The sequence below is a fragment of the Loxodonta africana genome, chromosome 6 (genome assembly GCF_030014295.1).
Source record: "Loxodonta africana isolate mLoxAfr1 chromosome 6, mLoxAfr1.hap2, whole genome shotgun sequence".
Lineage (NCBI taxonomy): Eukaryota > Metazoa > Chordata > Mammalia > Proboscidea > Elephantidae > Loxodonta > Loxodonta africana.
Window position 1 is genome coordinate 75557936 of NC_087347.1, and position 13349 is coordinate 75571284.

Consider the following 13349-nt stretch of genomic DNA (forward strand, 5'->3'; position numbering starts at 1 on the left):
GGTTATAAGCTCTTTGAGGCCAGGAATCACGTCTGTCTTGTTACTGTTTTACTTCCGCTGCCAGATGTAAGACTTGGCTGACTTGGCATATAATAGGTGCTGAAATTGAGAATCATCAATTTGAAACCAGATAGTGTATGAAAAGAGAACAGAGGGCCTCCGATTGACTGTTGGGGGAAATTTATAGGTAAGAGAGAAGGGGAAATAGAAAAGGTATGGTTGAATTGTGAAAAGCTAGAACTGTGTATTACAAAAGCCAAGGGTAGAGAGATTTTTTTTTTTTTTAATTCCCTTGAAGGATATAGTACACAGTGTCTGATGTAATAGCAGGATTACAAAAAAGAAAATATTGATGATATTTGAAAACACATTTGTCAGGAGTATACTTATAATGGAAACCAGATTCCATGGATCTAAAGAAGATGTGGTTATGAATCAGTAACTTAAGGATTAAAACAGGAACGATAATATTAACAGCATGAAATTCAAACTAAAGTGTGTTTTAAAATACCTATAAAGAGGTCAGAAGGAAGCAAGCGATTGAATGCAAAAAAAAAAAAAAAATGCAGCAGTGAGATGGGATATCAAGAAGGAATTGGCTCAAAGGCAAAAATTGAATGTTTTAGCTTTGTAGAGGAAATTACCTCTTCCTCTCCTCCTCTGAGATGAAAGGGAGCCCTGTTGGTACAGTGGTTAAGAGCTAAGGCTGCTAACCAAAAGGTCAGCAGTTCAAATCCACCGTCTGCTCCTTGGATACCCTTTGGGCAGTTCTACCCTGTCCTATATGATCGCCAGGAGTTGGAATCAACTCAGCGGCAACTAATGCTGCTGCTGAGATGAAAGGAGGAAGAGTGGACAGGAAAAGATGTATTCAGGTACCCATTGTTGTGGAGTTGATTCTGACTCATACTGATCCTATAGGACAGAGTAGAACTGCCTCATAGGGTTTCCAAGGCTGTAATCTTTTTTATTATTATTATTTTAATTACTATACTTTAGATGAAGGTTTACAGAACAAACTAGGTTCTCATTAAACAGTACACATACTGTTTTGTGACATTGGTTACCAACCCCACGACATGTCAACACTCTCCCTTCTAGACCTTGGGTTCCCAGTCATCAGCTTTCCTGTCCCCTCCTGCCTTCGAGTCCTTGCCCCTGGGCTGGCGTGCCCATTTAGTCTCATTTCGTTTTATGGGCCTGTCTAATCTTTGGCTGAAGGGTGAGCCTCAGAAGTAACTTCATTACTGAGCTAAGAGGGTGTCCAGGAACCATACTCTCAGGGTTTCTCCAGTCTCTGTCAGGCTAGTAAGTCTGGTCTTTTTTTGTGAGTTAGAATTTTGTTCTACATTTTTCTCCAGCTCTGTCTGGGACCCTCTATTATGATCCCTGTCAGAGCAGTCAGTGGTGGTAGCCGGGTACCATCTAGTTGTGCTGGACTCAGTCTAGTGAAGGCTGTGGTAGCTGTGGTCTCCAAGGCTGTAGGAGAGACTGCCCATTTTTCTCCCGCAGAGTGGCTGGTGGGTTTGATCTGCAGACATTTCTGTTAGCAGCCAAGGATTTAACCACCGTGACACCAAACCTGTTGCTGTTGAGTCAGTGCCCACTCATAGTGACTGTATAGGACGGAGTACCCCATAGGGTTTCTAAGGAATGGCTGGTGGATTCAAACTGCTGACCTTTTGGTTAGTTAGCAGCTGAGGTCTTAACCACTGTGCCACCAGGGAGCCTTTATATTCGGTAAAACCCCTCACACCTCCCCCCTACCCCCCCAAAAAAAAAAGAACCATTGGCACTGAGTCAATTCCTACTCATAGCGACCCTGTAAGACAGAGTAGAACTGCCCCGTAGAGTTTCCAAAGAGTGGCTGGTGGATTTGAACTGCCAGCCTTTTTTGGTTAGCAGTCATATGTCTTAACCAGTGTGCCACCAGAGCTCCTTATATTCAGGTAACCAAAAAGCAAACCCGTGCCATGGAGTCGATTCCGACTCATAGCAACCCTATAAGATGGAGTAGAACTGCCCCCTAGGGTTTCCAAGGAGCGCCTGGTCAATTCAGACTGCCAGTCTTTTGGTTAGTAGGCAAACTCTTAACCACTAAGTCATCAGGGTTTCCTGTATTCAGGTAGGGGGATCCAAATTAAATGTTGAAACATGACTTCTCTCCATGCTGTCCTCTATACAGGTGAGGATGAAGGGTAAGAAAGGGGATTTTAAAATATAAGGTCTTTAGGAGTAGTTCTTAACCTCTGGGAGAGGAATGTCAAGGTATGTAGAAAAGGGCTGGTGTAGTTTAAAAATGTGCTCCAAATGATTCTGTATTCTGCACAATACCCTCCTTGTTCCCTTTGAGAAGTACTCATTTATGTGAATTCTAGCTTTTTTCTCGGTAGTAAATTAGAAGAGATGGATAAAAGTTTAATTGAACTTCAGCAAGAATTTGTGGTGCTTCAGTCTTCATACTAGCAATTACATGAGGGTGCTTTTTTTTTTTTTTACTTCTTAAGGTGATTGTTTAAAAATAGGTGTTAATCTCTGTGGTCTGTTTGTTACATGTGTGCATATTCCACTACCCTGTGGAAACTGAAAATTAGCAACTGCAAGAAATCTCCAGAGATGTGACAACAATACAATCCTTCCCAGTTTAATATATAGTCAGATGAGGTATATATAAACAAAATAACTAACAGAATTCTAAGTAAGCCTAGAATAAGGAGGTTATTCTGGGAGAACAGGGTATTTTTCAAACTGTGGACCATGGTCCATTAATGGTTCATGAATTCAATTTAATGGGTCAGAACCAGTGTTTTTTTTTTTAATGGTCTAGAATAGACTAGAAACTGTTAGAGTGCATTGCATGCAGTAACGTTGTGTTTGTAAAAAAAAAAAAAAAAAAAATTTTTTTTATTGTGCTTTAGGTGAAAGTTCACAGCTCAAGTTAATTTCTCATACAAAAACTTATACACACATTGTTATGTGACCCTAGATACTATCCCTATAATGTAATGGCAAAAACTTTTTAATATATATGTGTACATACCTGTGAACTGAGTTGGGTGGAAAATATGTTTTTCACTGTGGATTACAGTCAAAGGAGTTGGAAATCCACTGTTTTAAAGGAATAGGATATTTTGCCCAGGGGTGTAGACATTATATAAATTTTAAAGTACTGATAAGACTCTTAATTTCATCTTTCTTTAGCATTCGTTTATAGACTTTTTATTGACTTTTTAACTAACCATATACAGATATACCGTTTATGTGTATGCATATATAATATGTGTATATACATGCAAATAATGTGTATATGTATATATTTTTTTCACTTCTTAATAGGTGCAATGGATGAGCTTCATAGTCTGGATCCAAGAAGGCAAGAATTATTGGAAGCTAGATTTACAGGCGTTGCAAGTGGGAGCACTGGGAGCACTGGCAGTTGCAGTGTTGGAGCTAAAGTGAGTAAATTTGCAATCTTTGACTTTCTTTGTATGATCTAAAATACATTCTGTAAAGGATCCCTGCATATATGCATAATGGCAAATTACTATTTATTTTAATTTCTATAATGTGTTGAAAAAGTGAAATCAGTGTTGATTAACCTGACTTCTAGTATGGCATGATGTATTTCAAGGACATTATTTTCCCATATGGCATAATATGTTTCAGAGATAAAAGAAATTTTGGTCGATTGTACTGCCTTTCTCCCGTTGTATAATTTCTTTACCTTTCCTCTTCTTTGTTTCTCCTTTGCCCCTGCCGTATTGCTGTCTGTATAATCCACTACTTCTAACCGCTGCATAAAACTTAATAGAGTATCTCTTACCTATGAGCTCTCCTAGTGATAGATACCAGAAGAATCGTGGGAAGAATTCAAGGACATCATGCATGAAGAAAGTGAAAGATCATTAGAAAGACAGAAAAGGAGGAAGACCAAAAAGAATGTCAGAAGAGACTCTGAAACTTGCCCTTAAGCTCAGAGTAACTAAAGCAAACAGAAGAAATGATGAAGTAAAATAGCTGAACAGAAGATTTCAAAGTGCAGCTCAAGAAGACAAGGTAAAGTATGATGAATGTGCAAAGATTAGAGTTAGAAAACCAAAAGGGAAGAACACAATTGGCATTTATCAAGCTCAAAGAACTGAAGTGAAAATTCAAGCCTTGAGTTGCAATACTGGTGGATTCTATGGGTAAAAAAACTGAGTGACACAGGAAGCATTAAAAAAAGGTGGAAGGAATATACAGAGTCACTGTTCCAAAAAGAATTGGTCGGTGTTCAACAACTTCAGGAAGTAGTATATGATCAGGACTACTGCACTGGAAGCATTGGTGAAAAACAGGGCTCCAGGAATGGACAGAATACCAATTGAAATGCTTTGACAAATGCATGCAACATTGGAAGCTCTTAGTCCTCTATGCCAAGAAATTGGGAAGACAGTTATGTAGCCAACCCGTTGAAAGATATCCATGTTCATGCCCATTCCACAGAAAGGCAGTATCAAATGGAATGTAGAAATCATTGATCAGTATCATTAATATCACATGCTAGCAAAATTCTGCAGAAGATAATTAAAAAATGACTGCAGCTATACATCAGCATGGAACTGCCAGAAGTTCAGGCTGGATTTAGAAGAGGATGTAGAACGAGGGACTGTTGCCAGATAGATCTTGGCCAAAAACAGAGAACTATCAGAAAGATTTTTATCTGTGTTTTATCAAACTACACAAAGGAATTTCACCATGGGGGTCATAACAAATTATGAATAACATTGTGAAGAATGAGAATTTCAGGGTACTTAATTTAATTGTGCTCAGGTGGAACCTATAGATGGATCAAAGACAGTCATTTGAACAGAACAAGGGGATACTGTGTGGTTCAGAATTTGAAAAGGCATGTGACAAGGTTGTGTCCTTTCACCTTACTTATTTGGTGGGAGAGCTGGACTGCATAAGCAAGAGTATGGTAGCAGGATTGGAGGAAGGCTCATTAACAACCTGCAACATGCAGATGATACAACCTTGCATGTCGAAAAGAAAGATGAAGCACTTACTGATGAAGGCCAAAGACTACAGCGTTTAGTAATGGATTACACCTGAAATGAAGAAAACAAAAATCCTCACAATTGGACCAATAAGCAACATCATGAAAAAGGGAGAAAATATTGAAGTTGTCAAGGATTTCATTTTACTTGGATCCACAGTCAATGCCCATGGAAGCAGCAGTCAAGAAACCAAATGACATATTGCATTGGACAAATCTGCAAAAGACCTCTTTGGAGTATTAAAAAGCAAAGATGCCACTTTAATGTCTAAGGTGCATCTAACCCAGGCCATGTTTTTTTCAGTCACTTCACATGCACGTGAAAGTTGGAAAATGATAAAGGGATACGGAAGAATTGATGCATTTGAACTGTGGTGTTGGTAAAGAACATTAAATATACCGTGGACTGCCAAAAGGATGAAAAATCAGCCTTAAAAGAAATGTAACCAGAATGTTCCTTAGAAGCAAAGATTGTAAGACTATGACACATCATCAGGAAAGACCAATTGCTACAAAAGGACATTGTGTTTGGTAAAATAGAGGGCCAGCAAAAATGAGGGAAACTTTCAGTTTGAGATAGTTGACAACACTAGTCACAACAATGGACTCAAACATACCAACACAGTACTGGTCAGCATTTCATTTTGTTATACATAAGGCCTCCATGAGTCAGAGCTGACTTGATGGCAACCAAAAACAACAACTGCCTGTGAGGCCTCCCGATGATAGTCACCAGGTTTGTCTTCAACTCCCCACTACCTCAGACTGCAATGAAAATTCTTGTACTCGTTCTCTTAAGGGTCTTGTAAGGATTTATTTAGCGAACATTCCTAAAAGCAGAATTGTTAGATCATAGCGTATGTATAGACTTATGTTGAGTAAACAGCACAAGATTGCTATTCAGAACCGTTGTGCTGATCTGCAATTTGAGCAGAATGCATGCATATTTCCATATCCCCACACCCTCACAAACACTTGGAGTTATCCACATTTCTCATTTTTGACAGGCCAATAGGTATAAAATACCTCGTTTTGATTGTACTGCCAATTATCTTGAATATTCATATGCGTATTAGCTTGTAGCGATTATTAACTTTTAAATTGTTCCCATTCGTTTCTATTAGATTGCTTTATTTTTTGAACTGATTTGCGCATGTCCCTTGTATAGTCTACATATTAATTCCTTGTTTTATACACTGCAGACGACTCCTTCCGTTTCAGCATGTGTCTGTTAACTTTGTTCATGGTGTCTGTAATTGTACAGGAATGGTACCCATCATTGCACAGGACTCTTAATTTTTTTATTATGAAATTCACCATTTTTTGCATTATGGTGTACACCTCTGAAGTTTTGATTAACTCTTGGTATACTAAGAAAAATGGTCATCACCATTAGCGATTTGGGTCATATGGACTCTTTTTATATTTGTAAGTTATTTTACCACTAATTTACAGGAGTAAGAATAAAGATACAATGAAAAACAACTTTATTAGACATTTTAATAAGAATTTAAGCATAGTAAACCTCTTTGTATCAAGTACATTTTGGTGCACAAACATAAAAGACAAAAGAATATTACATAATGAAATCCTTCTGGTTGAATGACCAACTGGATGAGAATACCATGTTTCATCTTTGTCCTTAGAAATAAATTGTTGAATTCATTAATTCTTGAATTTGACAAAATTCGTCTAGGATAATGTCATCTGAAGACTGTCTCTGAGAGATTTCACTGTCATCAATTTTAGAGGCTGGAGTGCTGCCGTTTTTCTCTTTGTGTTTATTTTCTGATTTGTCTAATGTGAAATGTCTTTGTTATTTTCTTCTCTTGGCCATTATGAGTGGAAAATGAAAATCTCTGAATTCTCAGTTGGATTCTGTGAATGCTAAAATCAGACTATAAAGATGGTATATCTCTAGTCTTTTATACCTTCTTGAAAGATGATGTAATACTTTGGGCAAGGCAAACAGAAAACTGAAAGAGATAATTTATTTCGCTATTACATCAGCCATTTAGACCATTAGATCTGTATTGTTTTTGTATTGCTACTATAAAAAATCACTGCCAGCTTACTTGCGTAAAACAACACAAATTTATTAGCTTATAGTTCTGTAAGTCAAAAGTCTGACAAAGCTCTTACTGGGCTAAAGTCAAGGTGTTGGCAGGACTGTACTCCTCTTTGGGGGCTGTAGGGAGAACCTGTTTCTTTGCCTTTTCCACGTGCCTCAGCTCATGACCCCCTTCCTCCATCTTCAAAGCCAACAGTGTTGCACCTCTCTGACCCTACTCCCAAAGTCACATCTCCCTTTGACCACAGCCTGGAAAGATTCCCTTGATTTTAGGACTCATGTGATTAGATTGGGCCCACAGGATGATCTAAGATAACCTCCTTACCTCCCTTAATTGTGTGTACAAGGTTTCTTTTGCTATGTGAGGTAACATATTCACAGATTCAGGGGATTGGGGCAGGGGCATCTTTGGGAGCCATTATTCTGCCAACTTCACGTCATTCTTCTGTTTTCTTATTATTTAATTTTAGTATAGTTGGAAATAATTGATGAATGATGATGAGTAATGATGGTAATACCTAGAATGTTGAAATAACAAAATATTTCTAGGTACTGTATACCGAACTGAAACCAAACCTGTTGCCATCGAGTCAATTCCAACTCATAGCGACCCTATAGAGCAGAGTACAACTGCCCCATAGAGTTCCCAAGGAGGGTCTGGTGGATTCGAACTGCTGACCTTTTTGGTTAGCTGCCATAGTACTTAACCACTACGCCACCAGGGTTTCCAGGTACTGTATAGGAAAAATAAAATCAGTAAGATCCCATAATTTATCTTGGATTTATGAAAGGGTCAGGCAGACATATGGTTATTATAAGATAGAATGAGTTTTAGTCTATTATAAAAAGTAAACTGTATTTTAGTTCTTTGGATGATCTTTAAGAAAGACTTAAAGTCCAGCAATATTAATCTCAAAATAGTTGGAACTGCTTGAAAAAGAAGCTCAAATATTAAAATTGGGTCCAGTGGATCCTGATGGTAACCTAAGGGCTAAATACTTTCCCCACCTCTGGGCCACAGAAATATTCTGTGGTTTATTCTATTACAGTTTTACTGTCATATTTGGTCTTTATCTAAGGTCTATCTTTTATATACTACTGATAGTGACCCATTTTTTTTTTTTTCTCCTCCCAGTGAATCACTTTTCTCCTTACTTTGTCTTCCTCTATAAATTTTGGTTCTGATTTAATTTTCTTTTGCTTTGAGGAATTTCCTCAGAATACATACTGTCATATGTTTTGAGTCTTTGTATATTTAAAAATGTCTTTCTGTTGCTTTCCCATAGTACCTCAGTTGTCCACAGACATTGTTTATATAGCTTCTCATTTCCAATCTTTCTTCAGCTCAAGGAAGTTTTCTTTTTAATATTTCTTTGATTATTATTTTTCCTTAATCTCTTCCACCAGTTATTTTCATGGTAGGCCTCCTAGATACATATTCTGTGTCTCCTTTTTTTGCCATAATTTCAGTTTCTGCATATTTTTGATATTAAAAATAAATCTCATTTTCTACATTATTGATTCAGCTTCTAGCAGTGTTTCTTCCCACTTTTTACTGAATTTAAATTTTTGCAGTCATGTTTCAGAATGAGAATTTTTAAATAGGTATAATTTGAGATAAAAGTTTGGTGGTGCAAATGGTTAAAGCCCTTGATTACGAACCAAAACGTTAACAGTTCATATTCACCCAGAGGCAGCTAAGAAAAAATGCCTGGTGACCTGTCTCCAAAAGGTCATAGCCTTGAAAACTATGGAGCAGTTCTACTTTGTACATACAGGGTATCCATGAGCTGGAATCAATTTGACAGCAAACAACACAATTCCTCATTATATGTTTTTTAAATATCTTTCTGTTTCTAATGCAATTTCTGCACCAGTTGAACCACCTATTCTGTGTTTGTCTATGGCTCTCTTGCTCTCTGTCTGTCTCTCGCAAGCTAATTAAAAAAAAAAAGAAAAAAATTTTTTTTTTTTTTTTTTTAGCTAATTAGGCTCCTTAAATGACCTGTAATATTTTCTTGCCAACTTGTGTTTTGTTGGTGAGGGTTTCTACCACATCTGTTCAGGTCAGGCAGTTGGGTCTTCCCAGCAATGGTGGATTGGCTGGTGGTGAGGAATAAACAAGATGTTTCTTCACAGTATTCCTAGTGTTGACTTCATATGCCTTCTAGACCAGCACATGAAGCAGAAATAATCAGCTCAAGTCAGCTGCTAGGCCTACTCTCGAGCAGTCCTGGGACAGACTTTCTTTACCATAGGTTTTTTCCAGAAAGGCAGGCCTGCTCCAGTTTCCCTATTTTGTATTATTAGTTCTCCCAGAAACCCTGGTGGTGTAGTGGTTAAGAACTACAGCTGCTAACCAAAAGGTTGACAGTTCGAATCCACCAGGTGTTCCTTGGTAACTCTATGAGGCAGTTCTGCTCTGTCCTATAGGGTCACTACGAGTCGGAATCAACTAGACGGCAATGGGTTTGGTGTTTTTTGGTTTTCAAGAAATTTGTATATCCTGATTCTCTCATATCCCTGGTTTGAATATTTGAAAGACTGAGGCAATTAGAAGGCTAATTTTGAGACTTGAATATATTCCAAAGGGCACTGGGAAAAAAATTCACTTGTGCTCTACTGTAGACTTGTACTCTTAGCACTAGCCAGTCTCAGCAAGCTCTTTGGAACTGAAAATAGGGCCAGTTTTTGTTTTAATTAATTATTTTTTACTTTGAAGCTGAGAACATCACATTAAAAAAAAAATCTAGTTGTTTTATTCCCTTAGCATACATTTTAAAGTACTCATTATGTGTAAGCACTTATTTAGTGTCCTGGATTTGCAAACAACCAGACAGAACAAGATCCCTGCCCTCAGGTATCTTATTCTCTAGTAATAGCCACAGCAGAACAAGTGTTGGTAGCTTTGAGACTTAACTCTTTTAAATGATCCAACCCCCTACAGAAATAGCTAAACTTCCCCATCCTGATTTAGATATATTGCAGTGTTTGTTAAATTAGTATTTCAATCTGTATTACGGCTGTATAAATACTATTCACAGCTGAACCTTGTAAGAGCCTATCATTACAAACAACTTTTTGTTTTCTCTAAAGGTAGTAGTTGCCCCCTCCTTTCTTTTTTTTTTTTTAGTTTTCTATGTATTCATCCTCACTGCAGAGGTGCATAAATCTCCCCTCAATATTTCCAAATACATCCACTCCCAGACATCCCCTCCTGAAGTCCTTTATTCTTCTTTGTTCTTTTTTTTAAAAAAAAATTACTTATTTTGTTGTTGTTGAGAATATATACAGCAGAACAAACAACAATTCAGCTGTCTCTACATGTGCAATTCAGTGACATTGGTTATGTTCTCTGAGTTACACAACCATTCTCACCCTCCTGTTCTGAGTTGTTTCTCCCGCATAATATAGACTCACTGCCCTCTAAGGTTCCTATGTAATCTTTTGAGTTGCTGTTGTCAATTTGATTCCATGTAGATAATGCTTAAAAGAGCATAATGTTCAAGGCAGACTTTTTTTAACTGGTAATCTATTGTTTGGTTTTTAAGAAGACTGAAGTTCTTTATTCCATTCTTTTCTAGGCTAATTACTTTCTAATTCTGCTGCTTACCTGTCATCCTGGAATCTCCCTTCTTGAACATCTTGAACATTTCTTTTGTATGTGTCTGTGTTGAGGTCCTGTTTCCCATATCCCATATTTTCCTCTCTGTTTTTTTTGAAAGAGAGTGAGTAGAGTAGATTCTCTGTAGTTAAGAAAGAGTACATGGTAGTAAATTTTTCAAGACCTTGCTTATTCTTCTCCCAGTTGGTTGTCATTTGTCTAGGTGTAGAATTCTCGGTTGGAAGTCAGTTTCTCAGAATTTTGAAGGCATTGTTCCATTGCCTTCTAGCTTCCAAAATTACTGTTGAGCAGTCCAATGCCATTCTGATTCCTAATCCTTTGTAAGTGTCCTTTTTGTTCTTCTCTGAAAGGATTTAGGTCTTCTTTTTATTTCTGGCATTTAAAATTTTCACTGTAATGTTCCTTGATGTGGGTGCTTGGTTGAACCAGTGTGTTTGGTTGAAAAAAGTGCCCTTCCAATCCAGAGACTGGTGCTTTCCAGTACTGGAAAAGTTTCTTGAATTCTGTATTTGATAATTTCAGCTCTTTGGTTTTCTTATTCTTTTTTTCCGGAACTCTTATTATTTGGGACTGATTCTTTAATTTTCTTTTCTAATTTGTTTGGTCTCTTTTTTTTTGGAAGTATTCCTCAGCTCTATCTTTGAATCTCTTTTTATTTTCTTTTCCATTTCAGCTATCGTATTTTTTTAATTTCCAGAAGCTTATGCTGTTGTTGTTTTCTAAGTTCCCTTTTCGTAGCTTGCTGTTATTAGGGTATTCGTAGTAGTTCTATGTTTGTGTGTGTTTTTTTCATGCTCCCTGAATTGTCTCTATTTCCTATGAGTTTCTTTTTACTTTTTGTTTACATTTTTTCATATGTGTAGTGATTCTTGGACTTTGTTCTTATCAATGCGTTAGGCGCTTAAATACTGGGAAGCTGTGTTTGAGTAGGCAGGGCTTATTGACTGATGAGTTGTGCGGTGAGACAACCTGGAGTCATTTCTCTGAGAGATTTGTGACTCTTGATATCTGTAAGCATTATCTGTGGTGTATATTTGCTCTTGGGTTCATTCAGATTTAATCTTCATTTCTGAAACTACTTTTATTTCTAATGTTTTCCTGCATTCTGTTACCTTTTTTCTGTTTTGTTTTTTAATCTGATTTATGGTGTTCTTTCATGTCTTGAATCATTTTCGTAGATTTTTTTAGCTCATTTTGAAATAGTAGGTTATACTTTTCATCTGTTTTGTGAGTATATGTTCCTGGTATGCTTTTATTATCAGGGTGTTATTCTGCACCTTATTCTTTTTTTTTTCTTATAACTTTATAGGATTGACCTAAATCATTTTCTGTTGCTTACTTTCATGTGAAATTGGTTTTCCTGAACTTTTAAAAGAGGTGTGGTTCAGGATGAGTTTTCTGATGGAACTCCTGCTGCTGTCCTTGAGCACTCTTCAAAACTGTGGACTTTGATTTCTGAGATTTCTAGGCTCTGCTTCCTCCTTTTTTTGTTTGAATATTCTCTTTCCTTTATCTCTTTTGTACTTACTGTATTTTGTTTTGCTTCCACACCCAGTAGTTTATCCTCATCGTGTGGCCCTGTTAGGGAAGGATTAATTTCAAGACTTCATAGAGGTTAGAATGTTTCAATCTATTCAGACTTTACTGTGGACTCCTTATACTTAGATACTCACTATTGGAAAGGGCAAAAACCCTTCCATTTATAGCTTCTGTACTTAAATTGACCTGCTGGTTTTAGTTAATACCTGTCACTATATTTTGAAGTCTCTTGTTCTCAGATATATCAGACACCCTGTTTGTTTCTGCTTCCTCCGTACGGATAATGATATCCTGTAGGTCTTGGGGTTGTCAGTGATTTTTCTCCACCTGCTTTTTGGAGCGATGGGGGAATTCATGGAGATTCCTCGTTAGTTCTGTTGTACGTGTTGTCAGTGGGTTTTTGGTTTACTATCGAGTTTTGTATTTTTTATGTGAGTTTTTAGGGATGCTCTAAGACTTAGCCACTGCCTCTATTGTGTCAGAATCTTTCTAATTTAGCATTTCTTAAGTGCTGTTGATGGTGTTCTTTGTTTCAGGTTTGATAATCTTGCCCTAATCCAATTATAACTTTCCTCCAGGTGGTACTTGAATCTTTATCAGTTCAAGTGCTGTCCTGTGTTTAAAATAGCCTGTACAGTGCCCAGCATAGCACTGGACATGTATATAGTAAACATTTTATAAATGTTGCCTAATTAGATTTATGACCCAGAATCATCAGTTTAAGAATTTATCTGTGGGTAATTTATAGGCTGACTTGCAAACTTTCATAGTTGGATTAGCAGCTATTCTTATAAATGAAAGGAAAGCATAGATAAACTAACAGAGCTGCCTGTACATGAAGTTAATTCATGTGTCATCTTTGGTCAGTCTCTGGTTTAAACATTCTTGGAAGACATTGATCTAATGTACTGATGGTCCAAAAAAAATCAGCAAAATAATAAACCTCATAAAAGACTAAGCCAAAACAACCCTAAGAACTGTCCAGTTTGTTAATATAAAGAAAGGCCAGGGGTGTGTGTGGGATATGATGGACTCTGATAAGTTCGTGAAAGGAATTGAGGAATACAAATAATACT

At 37.1% G+C, this 13349-nt stretch overlaps 1 protein-coding gene across 2 annotated transcripts in view; it reads left to right on the plus strand.

The window, feature by feature from the left end:
- The window catches only part of TLK1 (tousled like kinase 1), a 136693-nt gene that overhangs the window by 51725 nt on the left and 71619 nt on the right, over positions 1–13349 (plus strand). For both annotated transcript variants that reach the window (XM_064287010.1, XM_023542860.2), the window contains exon 2: positions 3337–3455. In XM_064287010.1, the coding sequence (XP_064143080.1) occupies positions 3337–3455 (119 nt within the window). The remainder of the gene's footprint in view (positions 1–3336; positions 3456–13349) is intronic.